General features: G+C 39.0%; 1 protein-coding gene across 2 annotated transcripts; it reads left to right on the top strand.

Moving 5' to 3' along the window:
• The first annotated feature begins 270 nt into the window (after positions 1 to 270).
• SYT4 (synaptotagmin 4) lies at positions 271 to 12,614 on the top strand. Of its 2 annotated transcripts, none has more exons than XM_030005504.2 (4): positions 271 to 791; positions 3,591 to 4,399; positions 5,970 to 6,090; positions 9,166 to 12,614. In XM_030005504.2, exons 1-4 carry the CDS (start codon positions 758 to 760, stop codon positions 9,471 to 9,473), a joined length of 1,272 nt encoding a protein of 423 aa, XP_029861364.1. In that variant the 5' UTR covers positions 271 to 757; the 3' UTR covers positions 9,474 to 12,614. The 2 variants fall into 2 exon arrangements, with proteins under 2 accessions (XP_029861364.1, XP_029861363.1); XM_030005503.2 differs by having other exon boundaries at positions 272 to 791; positions 3,591 to 4,405.
• Positions 12,615 to 26,530: the final 13,916 nt, after the last annotated feature.

Raw genomic sequence — 26,530 nt, 5'->3', positions numbered from 1 at the left:
TAAATAAGCAAATTAATAAATCTTACCCCAACAAAACAGACACACCCGTGTCTTACACAAGGCGCACTGAATCACAGACATTAGCATTTCACTGTCTGTGTCCGATGGAGGATGGGAGCTCATATCTTGCAGCAGGGCAGTTAAAATAATCGATGAGTGCGTGTTCAATCCCCAGAAAGGGGGGGGGGGGGGGGGGGGAAGAGGGAGAGAGAGGGAGGGAGGGAGGGAGGGTGTGGTGGTTGGGGAGGGGGGATGGGAGGTGGGAAAGGTGCTGATTTCAGCCCTGTAGCGTCAGGATTGCGTCAATTTGGGTTTCAACCACGTCTTCAGTCTCAGAGCGGAGCTACTCAGAAGAGCCAAAACAGGAAGGGGGTTGCAAATCAGTGTGCAAAGGGGAGGACCGAAGCTTCCCCTCCCCCCTCTCCTCCAGTCCTCTCGCAGCCTCCTCCTCCACCTTCCCCACCGCTCGTGTCTCCGGGTTTGGGGGTTTGTTTGTTTGTTTGTTTGTTTTCTGGTTTTGTTTTGTTTTGTTTTGTTTTAAAAAAAAAACAAACCACGCTGGAAAAGACGCTCGCCCGGGCGCTGTGAGAGCGGAGAGCCGGGGGACGGCAGGGCAGCGCGTTCGGCGCCCCGGGCGGGTCGCTTGGTACCGGGGGAGGCGGCTCCCGCGCCCCGGACGGCGGCTCCAGCACCGCGGACAGCGGCTTCAGCACCGCGGACAGCGGCTCCGACACCGCGGACAGCGCACGCCGCCAACATGGCTCCGATCGCGGCCAGCCGCCAGCAGTTCGGTAAGCGCGTCCCGGCCCCAACTCCCCGCCCGCGGGGCTGGGGGCTGCTCCCCTCCCCGGGAGAAGTGCAGGCAGGCAGCCTCTGCTGAGCCACCCAGCGCCTCCCAGCACGCAGCCTGTTGGGAGGAACCTGATCTCCCCCAGTTCTCTTCGGTCTCTGAAGTTGAGTGAATTTGCTTGCTTTCCCTTCGGTCTCTCCCTTCCTCCCTACCCCTTCCCTCTGGTAAAGCACCGGGAGAGATGAAGAGGTTTGTGTCGGTGCGTTTTTCGGGTGAGAGAGGTTTGGGGCTGTTTTGTCTGTCTTGGTTAAAGTAGCGTGGCTTCAGAGTTAAATGATGTAAATGCATCCTGTGCCACAGAGAAAATCTTTGTTCAAGCCATTCTGGGAATAATTGTCATTCCTTTTTTCTTCTTGTAGAGAAAGACTTGTCAACTGTTAGTTAAAGTGAAAGGTAGTCTTGTAAAGGACATTGCTAGGAAGATGAAAATACAGGAACCCAGTGTTTCTAGGTGAACAGCTGCATCTTGATCAATCTGGGATCTCTGAGAATAGCAATGATAACAATGAACTTTTCAGTTTTGTCACTTCTATGCACTGGATGTAGGGTGATCAACTGTGATAGCAGAAGTTTCAGAAACAGTCATATATGTGCACTTATAAAATAGATACATAAATAGCTTTACTCAGAAAAGCAGTAAGTAGAAATGTTTCTGAACTCTGCTTTACAAATATTGACTCTAGCCTAGATTATATTTGCTTTCGCAGTGGCTTAATTCAAGGATTGACTTAAGTGAAGTGACTCCAGATTTATGTCACGTAACTGAAATAATAACTTCTCCCAGAATCAATAGGTGATGTTTCCTATTAATACACTGCCTTGAATGTTAACCAATTGATTTACATTATGACAACAGCAAGAAATTCAGGTTCCAACATAATTAGTTGTAAATATAAAACCATTTCATCTTCTTACCTACCCCACCCACTTGATGTTTCTAACCACACATGTGACATCATGCTTATCCAATTATTTATTTAAGAAAGATAATAAATATTTTAAACACCAAACTGATTCTACCACTGCTTTCAGTAGTTGTAGAATTAAAATATAGCATAGTATCCTTTACTAAAAAAAGTCTGTCATCTCATGAAAAAGCATTGTAAATGTGCATAACCTTCTTAAAAGCTATTAAAGTATTCTGATTAATTTTCAATTACTTCTTGCTTTCTACCTTTATACCATGTATATTTAAATTTCTGCAGCCCAAGGAATTCTTGAAACTCAGAGCCACGTGCTTAACTTAGAAAAAATACTTTTTGTTTACATATATAATTTTCAGTCATTTCATTAAGTTCTTACAATTAAGTACATAGACTGATACAGCTTGTAGGCAAAGGGAAAGTGACATGAATATTGTCAGAAGAAATTAATAGCCAGGCCCAATCCTTTCTGTGCTGGAGCATTATGTCCTACTTTGCTCTGATTGATAGTATTGTGGGTTTTTTTTGAATCATCTGACTAAAAAGCAAATGTGTAGTGGCAGCACATATATATGCCCAGCTTCTACCTGGATGAAGCTGATTTAGTAATACATAGAGGGGGATAGTTTTGATTTTCTCATCCAAAATGATCTGCTAATCATTTGCGAGAGAACCAGAACTGTTACACAATTGCCTTTATGCATAAACAATGTCATTCCATTAATGTTCTATTGGTCTTCCACTGTTGCAGGGAATAAAGATTAAGCTCTGATTGTTACATTGTGGGAGGTTTAAACTCACTTAGTAATGTTACTTATGGGCAAAATTCGATTTCCAATTAGTTGTGCTCATTTGCCCCTTCGATGCATGCTTTGAAGGGCTAATGATACTCTATATGTAACTAATGTATCCACATGACAATTGAGGTTGTAACACTTGCTCAGTTTTCTCTTTATTCAGTTTAAGTATAGAATTCATACTAAGGTAGAAGAGAATTATGTTTTAATGTTTTTCTTATATACTCCTAAAAAGTAGTGACCCTTCCTGTAAAGTCCCCATAGCTTTGATTTATAGTGCCTTAAATGCAAAGCTTAGTGGTTATCAATGATACATTTAATACTTTTTTCAGCTTCGGACTCACATGTGACTGCCCAATGTCACATCCATCTGGAAAAGACACTTGGTATATAATTATTCTAAATTTTCTTGATAGACTTCCTCCTGCAAAGTATTGAAAATCCCACTGAAACTGTTGAGTGTTATAACCTCCAATTAAACTCAGTTCTTTTAAGAGATACCTCCAGGCAATTATGGGATCAGACCATAAAAAATGAGTTAATTGAGTGTACAAAGCATTCTAGGAAACAGTGTGAAAAGCAGATGATGTATCTATAAGTAATGCGTATTTCAGAATCTGTTTTATCTAACCAACAAAGATCCATAAACTCAAAGCTGAAACCTTCTAAGAGCTGGTATTGCTCACAGACATATAAACTCAGAAACTACAAACAGAGGGATGAGAGAGTCGATCAATTACTAATAGTCATCACTATTAGGATGGGAATAGTATTTTCCTCCCAAACACTCTGTGTATGGAAAAATACTAACGTAACAAGCATGCCTTAGTATGGGACTACACACTCATGCCTGCAGGTGGCGAGCAATATGTACAATGCAAAGCACTTTCAGCCTGTCGATCCTGCTGCTATTACCATCTCGTGTCAGTTTGTTTTACTAAATTATTACTTTACTAAATATCACACAAGAGTCCAAGGCATTGCTGCTTATGTGCTTGTTGCTATTTATTTGATTTGCAGATGAAATTCCTACAGTGGTTGGGATCTTTAGTGCATTTGGCCTTGTCTTCTCTGTCTCCCTTTTCGCTTGGATCTGCTGCCAGCGTAAATCTTCCAAATCCAATAAGACCCCTCCATATAAGTTTGTCCATGTTCTGAAGGGGGTTGATATTTACCCTGAAAATCTCAACAGTAAGAAGAAGTTTGGGGCAGATGAGAAAAGTGAAGCAAAGAACAAATCAACGATGCCAAAGAATTCTCTCCATCTTGACCTGGAGAAGAGAGATCTCAACGGCAACTTCCCCAAAACAACCCCTAAAATCCAGAGCTCTCCAGATCTTGAAAATTTGTCTCCTAAGCACTTTGTAGAGAGGAAGAAAGATTCAGTATCCCCTGATAGTTTAAAATCCATCACTTCCCTGTCATCTGAAGATAAACAAGACAAGCTAGGAACTCTCTTTTTCTCCTTAGAGTACAACTTCGAGAAAAAGGCATTTGTAGTGAACATCAAAGAAGCACGTGGGCTGCCAGCAATGGATGAACAGTCAATGACTTCTGATCCCTACATCAAAATGACAATCCTGCCTGAGAAAAAGCACAAGGTGAAAACCAGAGTGCTGAGAAAAACCTTAGACCCAGCTTTTGATGAGACCTTCACGTTTTATGGGATCCCCTATACCCAAATTCAAGACTTAACACTTCACTTTATGATCTTGAGCTTTGACAGGTTTTCCAGAGATGATGTCATTGGAGAAGTCCTCATTCCCCTTGCAGGAATTGAACTGTCAGAAGGAAGGCTGCTAATGGACAGAGAGATCATCAAAAGAAATGTTAGGGTAACATATTTTTTATTTAAATTTTAAAAGTGTTGTGCTAGTGCTAGCTATGATTCTTGTGTAATGCTGCTACCATCTTGGAAAGAAAAGGGAACAAGCTCATCATGCAATTCATTGAGATGCTTTCATAATGGCAGTATGAGGAAGCAATTACACAAATGTAATAAAAGAACATTACAATGAGCATGTTGCAAAAAATTGCTAATGTCCTAAACTCTACTTGCTTATTCAGCCGGTCCAGCAGGTTTGAGTGGACCCATTTACCTTAGGTGAAGAGGCCTCAATCCACATTAATTTTGCTTTAAAAGGAAAGAATGCAAAGATTTAGATATTATTCCCCTTCTCCTCCCTTCCCTTTTCTGTTTGAAATCATTCTTTATTAAATCTTATTGAAGTCAATGTAAATCTTTCACTTCAACCACATGGGGTTTATAGCAGATTCTTAAAGAATGCAGGTAGTCTTTAGTTAAGGAATTGGAACCTGTTAGAGACCGTATTGTTGATGCAGTAGTATATTCTTGCACTTCAATGCTGTTACTACCTTCTCTCTCAAGAACCGTGATACAGGCTGCAGCTCTACTAAGGATAGTAAGACATGAGGGAGAAGCCAAAGACTTACTGAAGTCAAGGGCAAAACATACTGACTTCACTGGGATAAAAATATTTCATACTATCTTGTCTCATTTCAGAATGCAAAGTTCATTTACAACCATCACAGCTGAACCACAGAAATGCACATGCCTCACACACACATCTCTTAATCTCTACTAAGGAAGTGGAATGTGTATTGACTTTCAATTTGATTGTTTTCAAAGAGCAAGCATGCTGCCAAATCAAATAAATGTCTACCAGACAACATACCTATAACTAATACTGTTATTTTACAATTCTATCACTATATTGCAACAACTATAACTATGTCACTGATATTTTATTGATAACTTATTGGGTTTTCTGGTATATAAGGTATTACTTTTGCTTGTTTCCCTTGTCTTCCTCCTTTCTGTAAAATAAACTACTCCTGAAAATTCACATCTAATAATCTTAGAGAAAGTCTTTGATCTCATCTTTATTTCATGTATATTATACTACTTTAGAAAGTGTCAGGGATGAGATTTCACTAACTGTTTGAGTCTGTCCTGTTTAAAAACATTTTACTGAAGATTTTTTTTTTACCTTTTTTTTTTTTTTTCCCCCCAAAATATCTTTACAGAATTTTGTTTCGCTTAAGATCTTTTTTGTTCACTGAGTTTTTTTCTCAGGATGTAGGATTTAATTTCTAATCTCTGCAGCTAATAATGTCATGTCAACCTATATTTTCACTTAATTATTATTTATTTTTGTTCAGTCTAATAACCAATCATAAGAAGAGTTATATAACTACATTAGAGGGCAATTATATTTGTTATGTAAAGCAGTGTAGCTCCATAAGTTATATCCTTTTACACCATTTCAGGGTATACAGTTATGTGACATTTCATAAATCTTCTTAATTCTGGTTTAAAGCTTGGTCAATATAATTGCTTATAAATAGTCTTATTTCTTTTTCCTTTCATTTCCTCAGAAATCATCTGGGCGTGGAGAATTACTGATCTCTCTCTGTTATCAGTCTACAACAAACACGCTCACTGTGGTTGTTTTAAAAGCCAGGCATCTACCTAAATCTGATGTGTCAGGATTATCAGGTAATGGTTTTACTAATGAATGTGCCTTAAGAATATAAAACAAACAGACAGAAGACAGCTGAAATGTGGCGTTTCAAAGACTAAAAATATCCCATAAATGCAGAAATGGTGTCTCTATTATTTGTAGCCTATTCATTTTATTCATATCTAGGTCGATGCTTTATTTTGCAGGGTATGTATTTTACAAATTTGTTCTTCAATCACATTAAAAAAACCATGACATCTGTTAGCAGTGGAAACCAATGAGTTTTGTGATTGTCTTGAACAGAACCCATCTGCCATAAGTATGGGATGTTGTTTGCAGATACTAAAAGCTTTTATTTGTGACAAAAAAATCGGTTTATTTATAGAAGATCAGTATTGAGTGAGATCATCGTGTGGTTTATTTCAGCTTAGCACCAAGAAAAGCAACCGGTTACATCTGTGCTGAATTTGACCCACTGAGCACCAACATTTATTTGGCAAGGTGAAAAGATGAACTATGCCAGTGCTGGAAGCAGGTTGTAACGTAACACCCGTGCTTTATTATGAGCTGTACTTGGGGTGCACTAAGAAGGAACAGGTTTTGCACCCCCTTCTCCTGATCTTGTGCCATTTTGCATTCAGTGGAACCTCCTTTGAAGCCAATACTAAAATTGCACTTAGATGCACATTAATGCTAGATAACATAATAACAGAATAAAATTTAATGTACAATATACTAAGGATAAGACAACCACAGCAAAAGTACACAACAAAGGACTATACAAATAGTAGCACATCTGCTGTTGATTCTGTATAGGACTGATACTCTTTCATTTCACAGGATTTTTTTTGAAAGAAGCAGAAGAGGTAGTAGTTTTGGGAACCACTGAATCATAATTACTACAGCCAGTGATAAAGTCTTTCTATTTCTCATAGCAAGAAATACTGCCATTTACCTAGAAAGTTAACCCATCCTGGATCCAACACAACAAAGCTATAGAGAATTCCCATTTACATGGTGAAGTCCCATTGAAATCCTCCTTCTGATCTCATTTTTTTTCCACATATGATAAGGAGAAAGGATATAAATGGATCCCAACAGTTTACACCACTATAAGAGAGCATACATACTTTTAATAATTAACCCCAAAGTCACTGCAGATAGTGGAGGTTTCATGAAGACAACATCACAGCAAGCTGATCTCAACAGACCACATCTGGCTGAGGTTCACCCAGGTGGGAAAATAACTTGAAAACAAAAGCCCTCCTAGTCTCAGCAGCCACCTGGACTCTATAGCACATCCAAACCACACATTTATTTATGCACCTCTTATGAGTAAAGCTGTAAATTTTGTTTGCTCTTTCTGCTTCCCTCAGTACAAGCTTGCTAGCTATAATGGGAATATAATATTTCTAAGAGGTACAGGCAGCAATGCTACACCTGGACACCTAGTTCATTTAGACAGTTCTTCATTATTTGCTGCTCATCAGCAAGACCAGGTTCAATAGATAGTTGGGAGTCAGTAACATATTGCACTCACAACAGTCCTTATTTCATCTGTGACTTTCCCCTCAGTCCAACATAAATCTTGGACATGAAGGAGGATGAAATGGTGTTTCTATGGGGTAAGCTACACAATTGCATAACTCAATCTCCTTAGGAAGATGGGAACTTTTTTACTCAGAAGCTGTTCCATTCCCACAACCTCCTTGGTTTCCTTGATCACAGGTGTTGAGGTCTCCTAATAAAATCAAGAGGAACATTCTAGCCTTATCTAGTAGCTGGCCAGAGGTAACAGTCAGAAAATGACCTTTAAACAAAAATGAACAGCATGAATTCACCAATTAATATTGATTTTGATATTTTTAATGCTTGTGTGGCATACATTAATTCCAAAGCCAATGAACATTTTAATTACATTAAACCCTATTTCAAAATGTTTATCATGCTGATAGACTATGAAAGTGAAGATGTATTCTATCATACCTTACTCCTGTTAAACTATTGTCAGTTCAAAGAAACAAAAACCTTTTCATTATCTGACCATTTCAGTTTGATAACTCTGGCATAACACTTCTAAATATCGTTCAGTTTTAATTTTACTCTTTAAAAAAAGTACTTAACTGTTCTTGATGTTTATTAGCTGATTGTTTACACAGACTGTCTTGTTTGACTGGGTTCAGTAGAAAGGATTTTGTGCTGCGCCTTTGCACCAAAGAATTTGGAAACAGGCCCACGTTTGCACTGAAATAAATGCCAAGGTGCTTGAAAGGGATGATTTTTAAAGTGTTCTCTAGAATTCCTCTAAGGGAAGAAATATAGCCATTGCTGAAGACAATAGCAAAGGAATCTTTCAACAGTTGAAAAATTATGAGGAATGTAAACAATTAAAGTTGGTTGACAGCTAAAAATATGGACATTTTCCCTTCTTCAATGGTAGTACAGCACAGACATAAAGTCAAGTACATTTCCTAACAACAAAATACCCTTACATTTAAAGTTTAGTGTTAAATTTGTTCAGTAAAAATTTGTGGGAGCAATTTAATCAAGCTAATTGACTTTGGTAGAACTACAACAGAAACGAATCACATCCACTCATCCATTCTCTCAGCATGAGCTTATTCTCTCCTTTCTGATGCTTTTCTTTACATGAGTCTTATTAACGCTAATGATTATCCCCTACTGGTGGAATGTGTGAAAAGCAGATTTCTGTTACACATAAATACGTAATGATACATATTTGTCAGAGTCCATTAGAATTTTGTGTACTTTCAGACCACCTTTGCATGTAGTAGAGATGTTAATAGGGTTAACAGACTACAGGGCAGGATTTATCTCATGAAGGAGAGGCCTACGTATGATCAGATGAATCACAGCCTAAACCACTGACTGTCTTGAGTTCATCTTTGGTGACCATAAAGGGAGCTTAAAGGGACTAATTCAGATTTAAACACAAAAATTGGATGAGGTGAACCATCTTTAATAACTTGAAACATCTCATTGCGATGTAATTATGTTGGTAAGTTATGAAAATTTACCATTAACTAGGTCAAGGACTTTCTAAACACCACTGTTCAATAGCTGATCCGTGCTCTTTTTTTTCATTGCAGACCCTTATGTCAAAGTGAACCTGTACCATGCTAAGAAGAGAATTTCTAAAAAGAAAACCCATGTGAAGAAATGCACCCCAAATGCAGTGTTCAATGAATTGTTTGTCTTTGACATTCCTTGTGAGGGCCTTGATGATATCAGCATTGAATTTTTGGTTTTAGATTCAGATAGGGGGTCAAGGAATGAAGTCATTGGCCGGTTAACCTTGGGATCTTCAGCAGAAGGAACAGGTGGAGAGCACTGGAAAGAAATTTGTGAATATCCTAGGAGACAAATTGCCAAATGGCATATGTTGTGTGATGGTTAGCAGCTTAGAGAGGGGTTGGAACTTGAAAAACTATATATATTTCCATAGGCAAGGAGCAGTTTTCTTTCTCTGCTATGTATAATTACAGGCTTGTAACTACAAGACTTTTTTTGGGGGGGGTGGGGAACAAAAACTGGATTGAATTATCAAAACAGAAGGTAACTAAATTTTCAGAGTAAATAAAGGAATTTCTCTTTCATTAGATTTTAACATAATTGGATCAGATTCATATTCTTCTGGAGTTTAAATAACCTGAAACTTCTGAAGCACTATAAACTTCACTAAGAACAGACTATGTTTTATGAAAAAGTCACTGGAAACCTTATTAGCACTGTTATACAGAGGAAGATAACCTCATTAAAATATATCGCTAGATCTAAAAAAACCACCTGTGGCTTACTGGGGAAGGGGCTGGGTCTGTAAAAGCCATGGGGAATGAGGGTGAATAGGAGGGAAATTCCTTCTGCCCCTCCATCAGAAACCTTCTTTTATGAAAATTCAATCATTATTTGTAAGTTTTGATTACTTATACTTTGATCATCCCAAAGACTGAAGAGATTTTCAGCAATTTGCTTTACATATCACATCATGTGCAACTAGTTGTTTTATGTGTGGAAATACTGTATAATTATTTACAGTTGGATTTTTTAATATGTATATATATAACTTGTTTTATTACAGTGACTGAAACAGATACATTCTACAAATCGTTGAGGAAGTTAACATACCTTGTTTTGTTAAAAGGGCTCCTTTACGGGTGACTGTACATGTTACAGTATAGCTACAATTTGGGAATAGATATGGCTTGCGTTTTTTTCCTCTAGCAAGGATTACACTTTAAGCATTTCAAGCCATGGCAAAGCATTTCTGCTGAGATGAGGTAACATACAGGATATTACAGTCAATGACCTTTCACCAATTATATTTTAAGTCATTCAGTAATACTTAAAGAAAAATTGTTTCTTCTTTTGTTTCATTAAAGAACAAACAAAATAGTGAGACAGAGAACAAAACCTTATTCTGCTGTTTAGCTTCCTGAACTGTGACTAATGTCATTACAGTCAGTAAGACTACACCCAATGTACAAAGTTTAATGCATTTTTAAACTTTTGCAGGATAGGAGACCAAGCTCACATTGTAATTTATTCAATATTATGTTAGACAAACTACTTGAAAAGTGCATTTCACTTAGATTATATGCATTAATGTCCATTACTGATTGTACTGAAAATTGGTGGTGGTAAGGGCAAATAACATCCTAATTTCATGTTAGTGTGACATATATATGTTTAAACTTAAACTGTGCCAGGCTGGGGAAGTATCAAGTGTAACATAAACAAGTATATAAATAAAGCATTTAGACCTCCAAAATTTACTCTTGGTCATACCAGATAGATTTTTAGGCTGTCAGAACTATAGCACAACTGTAAGCAGATTATTTCCTAAAGTTTGTACACTGATTTCTGATACAGAATTGTTTGCAAATATTACTCCTACATAATTTTCAATTACTATATATATAAAGAATATAATGAAATTAGTTGTTGACATAAGAAGGATTTAAAAAGTGGAAAACCATTTTCAGTATTTTTGCATACGTCATTTTGTCATGTGTAATCCCACTGAAGTGAATGAGACTATTTGGGAATTAAGGTATAGCTCAATGCAAGTAAAGGTAACACAATGGACATGCCAGGTAAAAACCCATACATTGGATGTCAAAGTACTTTCATTAAATAACAGTTCCAGGTCCTATTCAAAATTGTTGGAGAATTGTTGTCGACTTTGCCTGTTCTCATATGGCCAAATTATGTTTGCAGTAAAGGACACTGAAATATGAAATATGCAAGTAGACAAATAGTACTGGAAGAATTCCATTGAGGTTCTTCCAGATTTTGTGTCGGTATTTTCTCCAGTTTTTGAGAATGTGTTTGATATAACAGTGTTTATAAATTTCTGTAAAAATACACTTTCAAAATAACATAAACATGCTTTTTATGATAATGCTCAATGTAAAAAACCTGCATATTGTATGTATAAAGGAGAGGAATCTTTTTTGCTTATTTCTTTAGAAAGCTGATTAACTGCTTAAGGGCTAGAGTTTGCCAGCCACATTGAAGCAGAGCTAATCCAAAGCCACCAAGTCAAAGGAAAGATGCCCACAGACTTCACTGGGGTTTGAAGTGCAATCACAGAGCAAAATTCTTCTTGTGAGTCAACCCAGCAATGTCAATGGGACCGTGGATAAAGGGAGACATTGTTTGATCTAATGGAGACTGGGAGAGTTTAAGTCAGTACCACACAACCAGAGCTGTTAAAATTTCTAGTAAGGAAAGAACTTTATACTGAAAGTGATTGCATGAAAGACAGTGGGACAGCTTGTAATTAAAAAAAAAAACTGGAGGTTTTGTATATTGGCCCATAAGTAGTACGTTATGTCTAAAAATCAGATGACAGGAGTCATCTGTCTCCAATGGACATAAATTGTGACATTAGGAGAAAAAAAAATCCACCCTTATGAATTAATGACGGGCTGTGACCATCTTTCATTTTGCATCCAACAAGTCGTCATCAATTTTTCTTTTCAAGTTTCTATAGCAGCTTGAGGGTTAATATTTCTACCAGCTAAATGGCAGTTGTTGGTGGGGGTAGGGGGTAGGAATGGGAAAGGGAAGCAAAGACATTTTTATTAAATCTAAAAAAACCTGTAAATAGAATTTTGTTTTTCATTTAAAGCAATGTTTAGCTTGGAAAGTTGAGCAAAGATGACTTGTAACACATCTGTAAACCAGACAAGGCAGGAGCGAATGTAGACCTGTACCGAGAGGAGAAATTCTGCTGTTTTATAAAGTATTCAATTCTCATTGCGAATATCTTGAACTCTGTTAAGGATACTGTACTGTATTAAACATGTAAAAAAATGATGTTTGTCTAAGTAGCTTACAAAAATAACTCCTTGAATGGGAGACTATCCATGTCTGGAGATCTGTCGTAACTAAATACCTGATTCGTTATGGTGTTGTAACTTAATAGAAGCTATTCGAGAGGAAGCATGGTGTATGAGATTTTGTAAGTTATTTGTGCTGGTTCTGTATGTTGTGCCATGTGTGTAAGACACGAATAAACTGCTGCTTTTGTTCATCCCATCCCAAAACAATTATCCCACCAATGTATCTTTTCCAGAGATTTCTGTTATTGTTTGTATTCACAGTCAACTCTCTGATGCTTCTATCAAAAAACATCTGCCTTGCAAAATCTTCCTCTTCTCACAGAGGTGGATTAGACTTGTTCTGCCAAATACTACCCAGGCATATCACATGTTCTTTATTCCTAGCTTCTTGCTGCATACTTACATTTGTCTGAATTGTACTGTACACTCAGGCTAGAACCTGAGACATGGCCCATGACGGAAGATCTGAGTCCTGAATGGGCCCTACAGGGACTGATATGCAGATGCAAATAAAAATGAATTTTAGCATATTAGGTGGAAGAAGTAAAATGCAAGTCGCATTGCTATTGAAATCCTGGTGACATTCCATTTGTTTTCCAGAAGCAAACAATATCCCTTGGACAATCATGCTGTACCACTCCTACTTCCTTTGATGTGAGGAAGTCCTCTCAGGCACCAGCTTGTCAGGTGAGTCTGGAAGTTGAGGTAGGGAAAGTATTCCTTCAAATACTACACACAAACACAAACTTTGCTGCTGGGGTCTCTGAGTTTATTAGAGTATTTTACCAGCACAGAACCAAAAGCTAGGGAAGGAAGAAAGCAGTTGCAGCAGGGATACACGTTGCCATTTAATGGCTCCCATTGTGAGCCTACAACCGATTACCTGGAAGGGATCCCTGATCCTTGTCACAGAAATCAATGACAGGATCCACTAGCCAAATGAAATGGAACATCTTCCATGGGTATAAGCTGGTATATTCTCTCTGGCAAATCTCCTGTCCCCAAGAGACAGTTATCAAGTGTGAGACTGCTCTTTTCCAACCTGTGCAGTCACTTCTTTTTTAATTCCTTGCATTGTATGGTTCTCCTCAAACAATGGTGATTCACATGGGTCACATTTCAGACCCTCTTCTTCATGACAGAGATCAAGAATGTCTTCAGGTTTTCTAACTATAATGCAGCTGAGCCTCAGGGTTAGTCTCAAGACTACCGTCTTAATTGCTATTTGTATCTCAAATTGCTGAAACAGACAAATCCTCCTCAAAACAACCCTTACAGATGTCCTCCTCTTTGCTGGAGATGTGATTCCTGAGGTGTAACACTATTCTGTAAGCCCCTTGTATTTATACAGCATCATGGTTAGCAACATGCTGCACATGCAGTAATAACACATAACCACAGACGACCATGAACAACCCTTCTTTTCCTCAAACAAGATTCAAATATGTTCTATGTAAGCTGCTACCTTCTTGTCTGTGCTCTCTGCTTCATGAGGTCTCACGAAGCTGGTGTACAACTCATGGCACTCTTTCAGCTGTTATAACTGGCACTTATTTGTTTTGCTCTGCTGATGACTCCTGAGCAATTACGTTCATTCAAAAAGTTCTACCAAGTTCTCACAGGCTTTTCCATAATATCTTTTACCTTCTATCGCCAAACACCTGTTGTAACATGACTTTGGGTCTGGAGGCAGCTTTGGAGCACTGATTACAGTTGCAGCATGGCAGAACTTTCTAGTTCAGAAGAAAGAATTAAAGTCAGTAGGAAGACACATAGGAGAAGTTAAATTCTTTACCAAGGTGTTATGTCAGTATTGTTATGCCAGTTTTGCTATTGTGCATCTGAAGTACTTTGTGCATGACCAGAGAATGTCCTGCAGTCACAGATGGGAATGCTCTGATTACACCACCAGCAACACATTACATTACAACACAATCAGGTGTTGTCCTGACAGATGAGTTGACTTCTGCTCTAGCCCTTCAGCATGAGTAGTAGGACTGAGGAGACATCACCCAGGTCCCCATACCTTACCCCTGCCCCCAGAGCTCTGCAGTCACTCCTGACATGCTCTGGATTAGCCCTGGCAGTACTGTTGGTGCCCAGATGGAAAAGCTGTAATAGTCCAAGGGCTGGACGAGCCTTGGCAACATCCTGAATCCCAAGCCTCATGGCAAGCACTAGACCTCCCAAGACATCATCAGGGCAAGTCAGCAGATTGAGCCTCCATCCCCAAGTAGAGGGTGTCTCCAGTAACTATCACATTCCTTTTCTCCTCTGTGAAGACGAGGTTTGAACCCAGTTGACTCTGATAAATCCCTGTTTGTTCTTCTCAGTGACCAGGGCAAGGTACTTGTTCTGAAGTTGCAGATGGGGCCACCTGCTCTTGTGGCTCTTGCCAGAAGTCTGAAGCTTCCAGCTTTCCCCGCTCCGAAAGCCACCCTCCAACGAAGGCCAGACCCCTCCCCAGCGCTCTTTGTATCCAGGCCAAGTTAATTAGCACCATTTAGTGCTGCAAAGCATGCTCTTTGATGTAGAGACCATTGCTCCACGACCTCCCAGCAGCCCTACCCAGTCCCGCGGAGAACGGCCGGACCTCAGCACACCGTGTTATGCTAACTGCTGCTGCGACTCCCGTGTCCCCTTCCGCTGCTGTGGGCTTGACCCTCCCCTGTAAAGTACCAAACTTCCCCATCAGCAGCCAAAACCCAGAGGGAACTTCCAGCACTGGGAGCAGAGCCCGCAACTACAACTGCATGCTCAGAGACCACCGGCTGTCGGCAGCCACCCACCTAATTGAACCGCACCGCTAATGGTGGCACCCGTGTTGGCAGTCCCTGGGCAGCAGGGTGCCCTGAGGAGCCCCTCCACAGCCACCCCCGAGCATCATTGCTCCGGGGTGAGGTTTCCTGCGTCCCTCAGCCCAGCCGTGTCCCGTCTCGGGTGTCTTCAAACCTGGCCAGGCGCTGGCGTGCACCACCGCCTGCCCTCCCTGCTCCTGGAGCGGCAGCAGCCCCAGCCATGTTGCTCCCAAGCATTGTAAAGTTTCTGGAACCGTTAACCCGCTTCTCTTTAGAGAGCAGGATGGCACTCGCCCTGCAGATCCAGTGGGATCTCTCATTATGAATCTTTCTGACAGTAAGATGCTCTTAGGTCATTAAAGAACAGGTTGGGCCTGACTGGAAAATGCTCAGCTTCCTCTTGTTCCGACGAAGGAGGTTTCATTCCTTATTGAATCTTATTCTTCCTATTTGGGCAGTCTCTCAAGGGTTTTTTTCAGGTGACTGAGCTGTAAGAAGACGTGGGTTTGCATTTTTTGTAAGTGGACGATGCGGCATGGAGTTTGGGTTTAAGTGAAACGTGCAGGAATTTAAGGTCCCACTGGGTGACAGGTAAGTGCTGTGTTATTGCAAGCAGCTTCACTAGGGCTGTGGGTGCACACAGGGCTGAGGTAGTAGTCGTGTGTAGCTGTTCTGAGTCATAGCGTTCTGGATTATGAGTTAATCGGCAAATATAAATTAGAATAGAGTGTTTGCAATATAAGTTAATGTTGCAAAAAGATCCCTGTCTTTCCTCCACGTAAGAAATACTGTGTTATGAAAGGCTCTAGTTCTAACAAAAAATAGAATACAGGAAAAAAGCACAAAGTCCAAGATGCAGAAGGTCAAAATGCACAAAGAAGCATGTTAAGACTATTTTCTTTTGAAATCTCTAGAGAAGAAGCATAATTTTAAAACAATATCATTGTGTTACATCTGAGAAGCATAATTTTAAAACAATATCATTGCTGTTACAGTTCTTTTTTCTAACCAGCCAAGGGTGCTGCATGGTGACTGCAAGATTTAATTTAGTCTTGAAGACAATCACAGGGATAACCATGAATTTTCTCTGACAGATGCTGTAAATATTTTACATGGCTCTGAAAACACAACTGGCTTTATGGAAACAAGTAAGAAGTATTTCACAGTATCACTAGCAATATTGATTACATTTCAGTAATACCCTCCAAATGAGATTGCCTTTAGGATTGTGTGAATGAAAGTTTCTAGTTGGACACTAACAGATGGACAGGGAAACCTCTGTATGTCTGCATCTGAGGTGCATACGTACATTGATTTGTGGGGCAAATAAATGGTATTCTAGCCTCAATTTTCCTTTCAGTAGCATGGGATGAAGCTTAACAACATCAATAGTAGCTACTAACTTTTGTTATGAATTATTATTTTCACCATTCTCCGGGGTTGTAATGCTGCTCTGGGGACTGCATTTTCTTCAGATAAATCCCTCAGAGCTGTATGCCGCAATGGATATATTCGGAGAAGAAAATAGCTGTGAAGTACAAATAGGCATATAACAATAGAGAATTATCCCAGGCTAATATCAGAAGTGATATTAAGCAGCAGTAAAAGTTATAGTTAAGTAAATCAGTGTGAAGAAAGCACACATGAGTAAAATGTTGTCAGCAGAGGAAAGGAGTTAGAAGTCTGATGCTTCTTCAGAAAAAGCGAAAAACAGGTGTAGTTGGCATCTGATACACATTTGTGTTGGTTGTTTTCCCCCTTATTCACTCAATGAAAGCAATACACCCTTATTTTAACCTGCTTTGATTCACATCAGTTCATGGGCATTTCTTCTAACTTTAAGTTCACTAGGTGTGATTGGTGTTGAATTTGCTTTGAATAAGGGCTGCAAGGGTTGAGTATTGCATTTCTTTAGACGTACAATAATTACCTGAAGAACTGTCGAGGCTTCGCTGTTAGGAAGTGCCTGGCACAAGGCTGATGCTGTCAGGTCTGGACTGATATGGTGATACCAGGAAGCTCTGTTTGTCTCAGGTGTTCCTCTACTATCCACAGAAAGCATTTTGCTTTGTGTCAGAAGGACCAAAGACAGGAGTGTTGACCTGGGGTATGGTCAGAACAAGAAGTTTGGTTTATTGCTCTGCTCCAGGCTTTGTGAATAAGTAGCTGCATTACTTATTATTTTTTTTCTGCTTGTCAGCCCTTGTTTTTGCTACCCTGGTATGTCCTTTTTGTTGACAAAGTCTTCACCCAAACAGACAACCTACCTCTGTTACTCCCTCCACCCTCATTTCCAGTTTTGCTGCATCCATAGCCAAATTTGGAATTTCTGATACAGTTACCTAGGTAACCTCATCCTCACATGCTTTTACTGATACCTTTTCTTGGACACAGCTGGCACTGCAAAACTTGACTCCTTCAAAGGTCTCCAGTGCTTCCCTTCGACTGCCTGTGAAATTTAGCCATTTCTGAGTACAACTCCCCCTTAAATCACTTGTGATAGCCAGCCCTCTGTCATAATGCTATCTGCAACTTTTCTCAGCTTCTTGCATTACCGTTGGTCGCATTCAGCAATTTCTTACGTCACGGTCAGTAGTTTTCCTGTTAAGTTGGCTAAAGCTCACGCCAAGGTCTAGTCACTGTCTAATTATTTGGCTGTGGTCCTAACATTGACTGGTATGTTCTTCATGTGTTCATACACTTTTGTAGGATAGAAACTAAGGTTCAAGAACTAGGCCTGGGTTCTTGGTGTCCAAGATATTAGTGTTATAAGACTAGCTAGTTTGTTTTGCCTTTCAGTAAAGGAGAAAGTCAGGCACCGTCGGATGACATTTTAGCCCTGATCTAAATCATTAAGATCTGAAAGACCGTGGCCCTCAGTCTAGCCCGTAGGTACTGTCAGGAACCAGCCCGAGCCCTTGGTTGTGGGGAGCGGAGCGTGGTAACTGGGTCAGCAGGGCAGGACCTCACCAGGCTGGGCCCAGGGCGTGCAGTACGGAGCAGGGTAAACCTGCAGATGGCACCTAGGGCGAGCCAGGAATCTGCGGGTGTGAGGGTCCTACGGGAGGCTGGTTACACCCTGAAGGCCCTCAGGGCCCTGAGACGTACCTTGAGGGGCATTTATAGAAAGCTATGGTATCTCTTAACACTTCATTTAAGTGGCTCAAAGAGTACGTGTCTTGAATCTTTCCTAAGCCTGTCCTTGTTGAATTATGTCTGTAACTTTTTTTCCTAATTGGATGAGCTCTGTCACCTCACAGTTAGTGCACAGATTCTGAACTAAATACATTATTTAGTGTAACATATTCAACAGCAAACTTCTGTTTTCTCCCTGTCTCCCTACAGCCAACATTACAAAGCAAGAGACAGAGATACAAACGATTCTTCAATACTCAGTCAAAAATCCTGGTCCACAAAGCTGGAGCAGCTCTGAGATTTCACAAATGAAAGTTCATCCATCTCTGATAACAACTGTAAAAATGCAATTAAGGTAAAAGCAAACTTGTGCCAAATCTCAGAGTAAGGCAGATTGAAGTGACCAAATGACTGTCCCTTGAAAAATTATATAAGAATATTCTTTATGGAAAGGCAGTATCTTGCCCACCAGTTTCGTTCTGAGCAGAATGTTTTGATTTGTATTTTTTAATATTCACATTCATGCAGGATTGAAAAATCTTGTCACATAGTATGCCCGATTGCTGGATCTGTCTCTGTCCCAAGGATTTGTCTTCCTTGCCCATGGAGGCAAGCTTCACGCGGCATTCTACTGGAGGCAATCTTCTGAGCGGAAAAGGATTGTTACCAAAGTTACATGAAGCTCAGAAAATGTATTCTAGGGATGGAAACTTTACTGTGATTTTTTTATTTTCCTGTTTAGAAGACCGGTATACTTTGTGGAAAATAAACAGTTTTCATAGACCTTTCAGATGGAGAGTTAATTAGACCTAAATTGAAGCAAGGAAATTAGTTTTTTTAATGTCTATTACATTAACTGAATGGTTAAGGCATTTATGAGTTGAAGAATGCTGGTTCAAGTTGTTAATCTGTCTGCCTCAGTCTCAGGTAAATATCATATCTCTGAGATCACTGGGTACTTAGAGAGGCATCACTTTCCTACCTGTGCTTTGTATGATACTCTGCTCTGGAACTACTCAAAACTTTCCTAGAAATTTCCCAGGAAGCAGGGAATTGGACCTAGGCAAGTCAGAGCTCAGAAAAGTGCCTAAGGACATGACACAAGATTTTCTTACCCCCTTCTTTTAACCTGGTAATAAAAATTATAAGAAGATGTATATATGGCACTTAGGGACATGGTTTAGTGGTGGACTTGGCAGTATTAGGTTTACAGTTAGACTCAATCTTAAAAGTGTTTTCCAACCTAAATGATTCTATGACTGTGAGAGTAATGTCTTGGTGCAGAAAAGTAGTACAGTCTGAAGATGCTGTGGGCTAAGAAAATGGTTCAATTCACACTGAAGTAAAAAAAAACACACTAAAAAAACAAAACAAAAATCCCAAACAACTTTCTTAGAGTACTTAGTTCAGAATAGCAAGTAAAATCAGATTATATTGAAGTTTGTCACTGCAGTCTTTAGAAACCAGAATAATAAAAGCATCAATACGGCCTTGGAGTTTCTACTTTATAAAATTGAATACCTGATCTTCTAAAGTTAGAGGTGGCACAAAGGGGTTGTTATAAATATCTAAGTGTAAATTAACAGGTGATACATCTCCAGCTGAAGAACAGTATTGACCCCAAATATCCTACTATTTTATTCTTTCTTACATCTGGGTATGTGCAGAATCCTCAGGGAAAAGAGCATGAAGAAATAGTGGGGACTTATCCCCGGTGTTCATACACATGCAGTATACATGCACCTGATGATCTCTGTTTAATTCTGACAATAACTGACTGTTTTCATAAAGGATGATGGGTCAATCTGCTCTCAGTGGGAAGAAGGTGTCATTGCTGTATACTTCTCAGAGTGACTGTAAAGCTCAATGAAAGAACACTTGCAAACTATATGTAGATGAGTATCGCTAAGAATTGCTGTGAAAGTGATCAGGTTGAAACTTGTGCTTGCTTGGCATTGTTTGCCCTCTCAATGGTAATTTGCAACATAGAAACTTAAGAGAGTTATGATACCCAGAATTAAGAAATATCTGCAAAAAGATTATACTGTCAGCCAGCATCAATTATTGCGATTAAAACCTGATGCAAAAATAATGCCTCTTCTAGAATCCCCTTGCTGATATCTTTGTTTTATATATAAGGCACCATGAAATATCATTCATCCACAGGCACTTAACTGAATTTGCCCTTTGCCTAAATCTACAATATATAATACCTTATATAAAGCAGACAATGCTTGATATGAATCCTCTCTGAAATATGGTCCATAAAATTGATACAAAACAGGAACAAAGTCAATGCAACTGAAATATTTACAATAAGTCATTTAGGCCTCTAATGCCAATTTCCTATTTTTTTTCCTTGTACTTCTGTGTTAAGTGCCAAAACTGGGCTATAGTAGTGAATGAATGAGAGAACTATTATATGGTATATAGAGTCCATGTCACTTTTATTCTGTGTAATAAATTTAAATGAAATATTCATTATCTGAATTGGTATCTGCTATCCGAGCTGAAAACAAACATATTCTCCTGTAATCTTCATGCTATATTACCCCAATTTTGCTTCATACTTGTCATTTTTTCCTTTCTTGCAATTAAAAGCATCTAAAAATGGTGCCTTGCAGAGCCTTTTCTGGAACCACATTGACCAGCCTGAATTCCTAATTCCTGATTGCATTAGGGTACAGGAATTGCTCTAAACCCAAGAAAACTTGGTGGAAGGTAATTCCCTCTAAAGCAGCCATGTAGATGGCAGGCTGTGAATGGGGCAGTTAACTTCTGCCCGTTGTAACCAGCCCTCTACAGTGTTTGGTCTGGCACCTTGCCTGGCTGGGCAGGTATGCTGCTACCTGGGTTTGTTCCCTGAATGGACCTAGGAAGAGTCATCCTCAGTCAGACCACACAGTAAGTTAGTTTAATAAATGGCAGAAGGCAAAGGATGTAGAGTACAAGTCTTCTGAGGAGCGGCTGAGGGGTTGTTTAGCCTGGAGAAAAGGAGGCTGAGGGGAGACCTTATCACTCTTGGTCTTTTCTCCCAAGTAACAAGTGATAGGACAAGAGAAAATGGCCTCAAGTTGCACCAGGGGAGGTTTAGATTGGATATTAGGAAAAATTTCTTCACTGAGAGGGTTGTCAAGCACTGGAACAGGCTGCCCAGGGAAGTGGTGGAGTCACCATCCCTGGAGGTATTTAAAAGATGTGTAGATGTGGTGCTTGGGGACGTGGTTTAGTGGTGGACTTGGCAGTGTTAGGTTTACAGTTGGACTCAATGATCTTAAAGGTCTTTTCCAACCTAAATGATTCTGTGATTCTAAGGAAGTGGGTGTTTAGGAAAAAAAGAGATACAGGTTTTGAGAGCAAACGCTTTGAGTGGTATAAAGACACAGGTGCTATTGATGAAATGGATGTACTTCCTGCTACCAGGAGATTCTCTTTAAGAAAATTTATAGCACATGGTTCTCACTTACTTAGGTATCAGACAACTACATGACTTCACCAGTAAGAACTAGAAGGCACAAACCAGGGTGTTGTTACGATGATGAAGATTAAGCATCTTCTCTGATAAATGGGACAATGTAGTAATACAAGTAACAGGGAACTTGTCCAGCACGCATGCCAGAGGAGATCCTGTGACGCATAGTCCACACTTTCTACAGCGCTTTGGAGGTGATCTGAATTCAGAGATTTGCTGAACAGCTCTGAATAAAGCCAGAGAAGGGAAGAGATCTCTACTTAGCATTGTGCTGTGTGAGAGAGTGGGAAGAAGGAACCCGCTAAAAGGGTTTTGCTTGAAAAGCTGAATTACACCAGAATCCATGTATGGAGCTAGTCAAAACAAATAGTGATAGAATTCAGTCAGGAAAAAAAAGAAAAAAAGAAACTGTTGTGGGGAAACATAATTCATTCTACTGATATTCTCAGAAGTGGATTTTTTTTTTCTTTTTAAAATAATGTTGAAACTATTTGATTTGCCAAGATGAGAATCATCTGTTTGAGGAAGTATTGGTGTTTGACTCCAGCTTCATTGGTTTGATTCATTTAGTAAGGTTTTACAACATTTTCAATGTTGTATTTGTATACCACAGTAAGTAGCAAATATACTTTGTCATTTTGACGTGATATAAACATTGTTTCAGTGTTTCTGAATAAAATGACTTTTTTATTTATTTGTCTTAACAATGATGCAGATGCAAAGATTTGAAAATTTGGATTGTTTTCTAGTTTCAAATGATAACAGTTTTGGAATACTTTTTTTTCTTGTAAAACAGAAATTATATTTTCTGAAAGTCTTTGTTGCTAGGAATTCGGTTCTGCAACTTTAACATGCTTAAAGCGAGACAGATTAACCCCAGCCTATAGATGTGAACAAACCTGAAGGAACTTCTTAGTTTCCAGGGCTTTTCCAAGAGCATTTTTCCACATTAGTGCACTGTGGTCTATAAGGGAAAAGAACAGTATACAAATTAAAGGCCTTCATATCTATTGTCCTGTATGTAGTAAAAATAGGAATAGAGAATTTTGGGGTAAGCTCAAGTTTTTAAAGTGATTACAGCCCTGTCCTTTATAGACCACTCTTCTGATGGGTATGTTTCCTAGGGGCAACACAGAGATCTCTTGCAGAGTTCAGGGCTAGAATACTGCTATTTATTTGTGTCTTTGAAATCAAGCTTGTTTTGCTGTTGTGATTAAGAAACCTAACTGTTCCCTTATTTTCTCCTTAAGGGCAAAGGGGACTGAGACATGAAGCATTCTGCGAAATTTTGAGGGATTCCTGAACGTAGGCTCTTGACTATTTAAAGCCTAGTGGCTTAACAAAGAGATGTTATGTTGTCCTTGTGTTCAGCCCTGCAACACTGTGATGAAATAGGACTCGGAACCTCAGGGGATGCAAGATAGGAGTTAACATGAAATTGTTACGCAACTTTCCTCCATGTAATATAGCAGTAATACCCATGCATTTCTAGCACTATACCATGAAGTAGATTAATAGAAGCCAGCAGAGCTATAGCAGATGGGTGTCTGAAAACAAAACTATGGACTTTTCAGGTGGTGCTTTTGGATTGTCAGAGTATTCTACACTATAGAGTTCAAAATGAAGGACTACGGTTTGTTTTCTCAGGAATTACACTTTAACAATATCGTGTATGCTATTAACACATTGCCAGAAAAAAGCATTACTTACACGGGGTTATGCTGTTACTTCTGCTAAAACACTGGACTCCCAAATTGCTGCATTGATGTTTTTGATTTTGATACAATATACAAAACGTTACACAAGGAGGAAAATACAGACATTCTTGATTGCCACACTTATGGATTTGATAACATGAGCTGAACAGAAGAAAGGAAGCACGCTGCAGAGCAAACTAAGCAACATAAACAATGGTTTCTCTTGGTCTTTCTGTCTGACAATTTAAAACTTTATTAGCCCTCATTTATTAAAAGGCAGCATTGCTGAAGCTTACCACAAATATATGGACACTGCTCTCCCTTAATATCATCAGAACAGATCCTTAGAAAGAATAATGCATGAAGCAACTGTGAGGCTGAAAGTTATTGGACATTAGAGGCAAAGAGTGTAGGAAACCTCCTATTTTTATGAACTTTAAAATGGAAAGCATTCATGATCCTAATACACTTACTCATTCTCTGCAGCTCATTATCACAAGTACAGTATTAAAATTAACTTACAAACTTCTCAACTGCCTCTGCTGGCTTTCTGCCTGAATTTATAGGAGTCTCTGTACATTTGAAGTGTTCCCAGTAATCACAGGGGATGAAGCCAATGCCAATTTGGAAATTAAGTTCTCTTTGCTAACTCATTCATTCTTTACCCCCTGCTCAGGGAAGGAATTCAGCTATAACCCAGTCACCAACATCAGACAGAATAGTTAGGGTAGTTGTCTACATAATGCATCAGAAAAGTAAGACAAAATCTTTTCAGATTTGCATCTTGGACGAATCTTCTTTCTCATTTGCTAGACAGGCACACTGGGTGCCATTGAGTATGGGAAATAACACTTGGTATTTTAATCAAATAGAAAACCACATTTTTCTAGCTTTACAAAATAGCTATTGATAATATTTAACAAAAATACTACATTCATTTTCCAAAAGGATGTATTTGAAAGGGAATTAGGGACAGCAGTAAAAAAAGACACTTAAAAAGCAGTAAAAAGATGATACTGCAAGTTATCATTGTTTTTAAGAACAGTTCCATTCTTTCACTCCACAAATTAATAATCTAGAAAATTAGCTCCATTTAGAGTGGTATTCTGACTGAAGAGATGGCTAAAAAGATAAAAATTATATTAGAAATTATTGTCATCATGGCTACATGAATCCTTCATGAAGACAACCAAAGCACATAATTGTTAATTCAGTGGAAAGATAGGAACCATAGAAGTTATTTTTGCAAAAGATATAATAAGTACAATATAGGAATATTACGGAATATAGGAATATTATACAATAGTATAGAGTGAGAATTTGTGTCTTAAAATGAATATACTGGATTAATGATATTAAAAGTGTTAAACATTTCATTCCAAGAGCTGTATTCAGATGGAAATATATTTTGATCAAAGCTGTTGCAGAATAATGTGAAGGACCTTATTTAGAGGTTTTTCCACTCCCTTTAATGACTGTGTGATCTGGATCCCCTTTAAGGATCCCCTTTATCTAGATTCCCTTTTTATAGAAGAGCCATGTGAGATTTACAAGGTCATGCTCAACCAGCTTCCTCATAGAGGGGAGGTGACATTTCAGTCATGAGTGAAAGAGACTTTGATTTCCTTGGGCTTTTTCTTTCAGTGGGATTGTGGAACGAACAAATATCTAATCCTAGAAGACAAAAATATAGAGGATAATCTAATAAAGAAAGTTTTTATTGGAATGCTACTAACTAATCTTTTGATGAGAGAGGTACGTATCTCACTGTTTTTATGACTTCCCGTGGAGTAGCCAAGATGCTACTTTTTCAGGTCAGATGTGTCCAACATTTATGCCATTGCTTGGATGAACTGGGAGAAGCAATGTTAAAAAGTGCCTTATTTTGCACTCTAGCTGTACCCACAAGGAAAAAGGATACTGCAGTAAGGACAGTTGAGAGGTATGAAGCTGTCTGCCTTTTATTAACTAAAAAACAAATTGGTGTAGAACAGTCTGCACTGTCTTAAGGATGAGTAGATCCTCTTTCTACGAGTATAATTGGGATCACAAAGGACAAGATGTAGTTCAAACCTTCCTCTAATGTAAGTGTCTGTCATGTTTTCCACTGGGCAGGACAGATCTCTACCTCTAGCCTTGTGTTGCTCCCCTCCCACATTGCACAAGCTAGATGAAATAATGGTGAAGATTTCAGCAGAGGTTGAAGTTTTTCAAGTTTATAAGGAGGGGTATTTAGAAACTATGTAACAAGAAGAAAAGTTTTCTAAAGTGTTCTCCCAGTGTTTGACAGGCAATTAGGATTCAGACGGAAAAAGTAAATTGTGTAAATGTGATAACCCAATATAAAATTGTATTAGACTTTTCTGCTACAAACAGTTATTGAGCTTCCCACTTGCACTCTGTATTTAGCTGTGATAAAATAAAAGGCAACAGGCTGAAGAAGCAGGAGAAGCCATATCCAGTATGGAATGCCTTTGATGGGAAGTGACATTCAATGATCCAAGAAGGACCTTCCAGCCCTTAGTTCCAGAGAAGATCAAAGGGGATGTACTTAAAGTATAATTTGGCTGGAGAAATTATTCTCAAAAATGACACAGAAAAGTTATTAGTGCTTGAAATTTCTGTTAATTTTACCAATACATTGGCACTAAAAAGACATGTCAATAATAAAATCAAGAAATTTGAATTTGCTGAGCTTGCATAGGTTCATTAAAAACAATAGGTTCATAGTGGCTTTATTGTAGCAGCAATTTGATATGCAAGAAACTTATTACAGAAGGTGATAGCCAAGATGGATTTCTGTAACTAAATCAGGATTCTAAGTCTTGCCTTTACTTATGGGTCTAATTTACCACCACCTCCCCTCCAGAAAAATCATCCCTTTACTTGTAATTATCAGACTGCAAAAAAAGACATGAGGGTATTCTGAAAAAAAGCTCAGTGGTCTCTAGAGAGAAAGAAAATTGGTACTAGGATGACCTTTAGAGGGAAATATGGAACGCTGT

This window comes from Aquila chrysaetos, chromosome Z (assembly GCF_900496995.4).
Source record: "Aquila chrysaetos chrysaetos chromosome Z, bAquChr1.4, whole genome shotgun sequence".
In the NCBI taxonomy this organism is placed as follows: Eukaryota; Metazoa; Chordata; class Aves; order Accipitriformes; family Accipitridae; genus Aquila; species Aquila chrysaetos.
The sequence above is the reverse complement of the archived record's forward strand: the minus strand, read 5'-3'. Positions and strand labels throughout refer to the sequence as shown.

Excerpts from the sequence above, each read along its gene's own strand:
- SYT4 (XM_030005503.2), top strand. The coding sequence starts at position 758 with ATGGCTCCGATCGCGGCCAGCCGCCAGCAGTTCG. Across the intron at positions 792-3,590 it reads GGCCAGCCGCCAGCAGTTCG|ATGAAATTCCTACAGTGGTT; the intron begins GTAAGCGCGTCC and ends TTTGATTTGCAG. Across the intron at positions 4,406-5,969 it reads TCATCAAAAGAAATGTTAGG|AAATCATCTGGGCGTGGAGA; the intron begins GTAACATATTTT and ends TCATTTCCTCAG.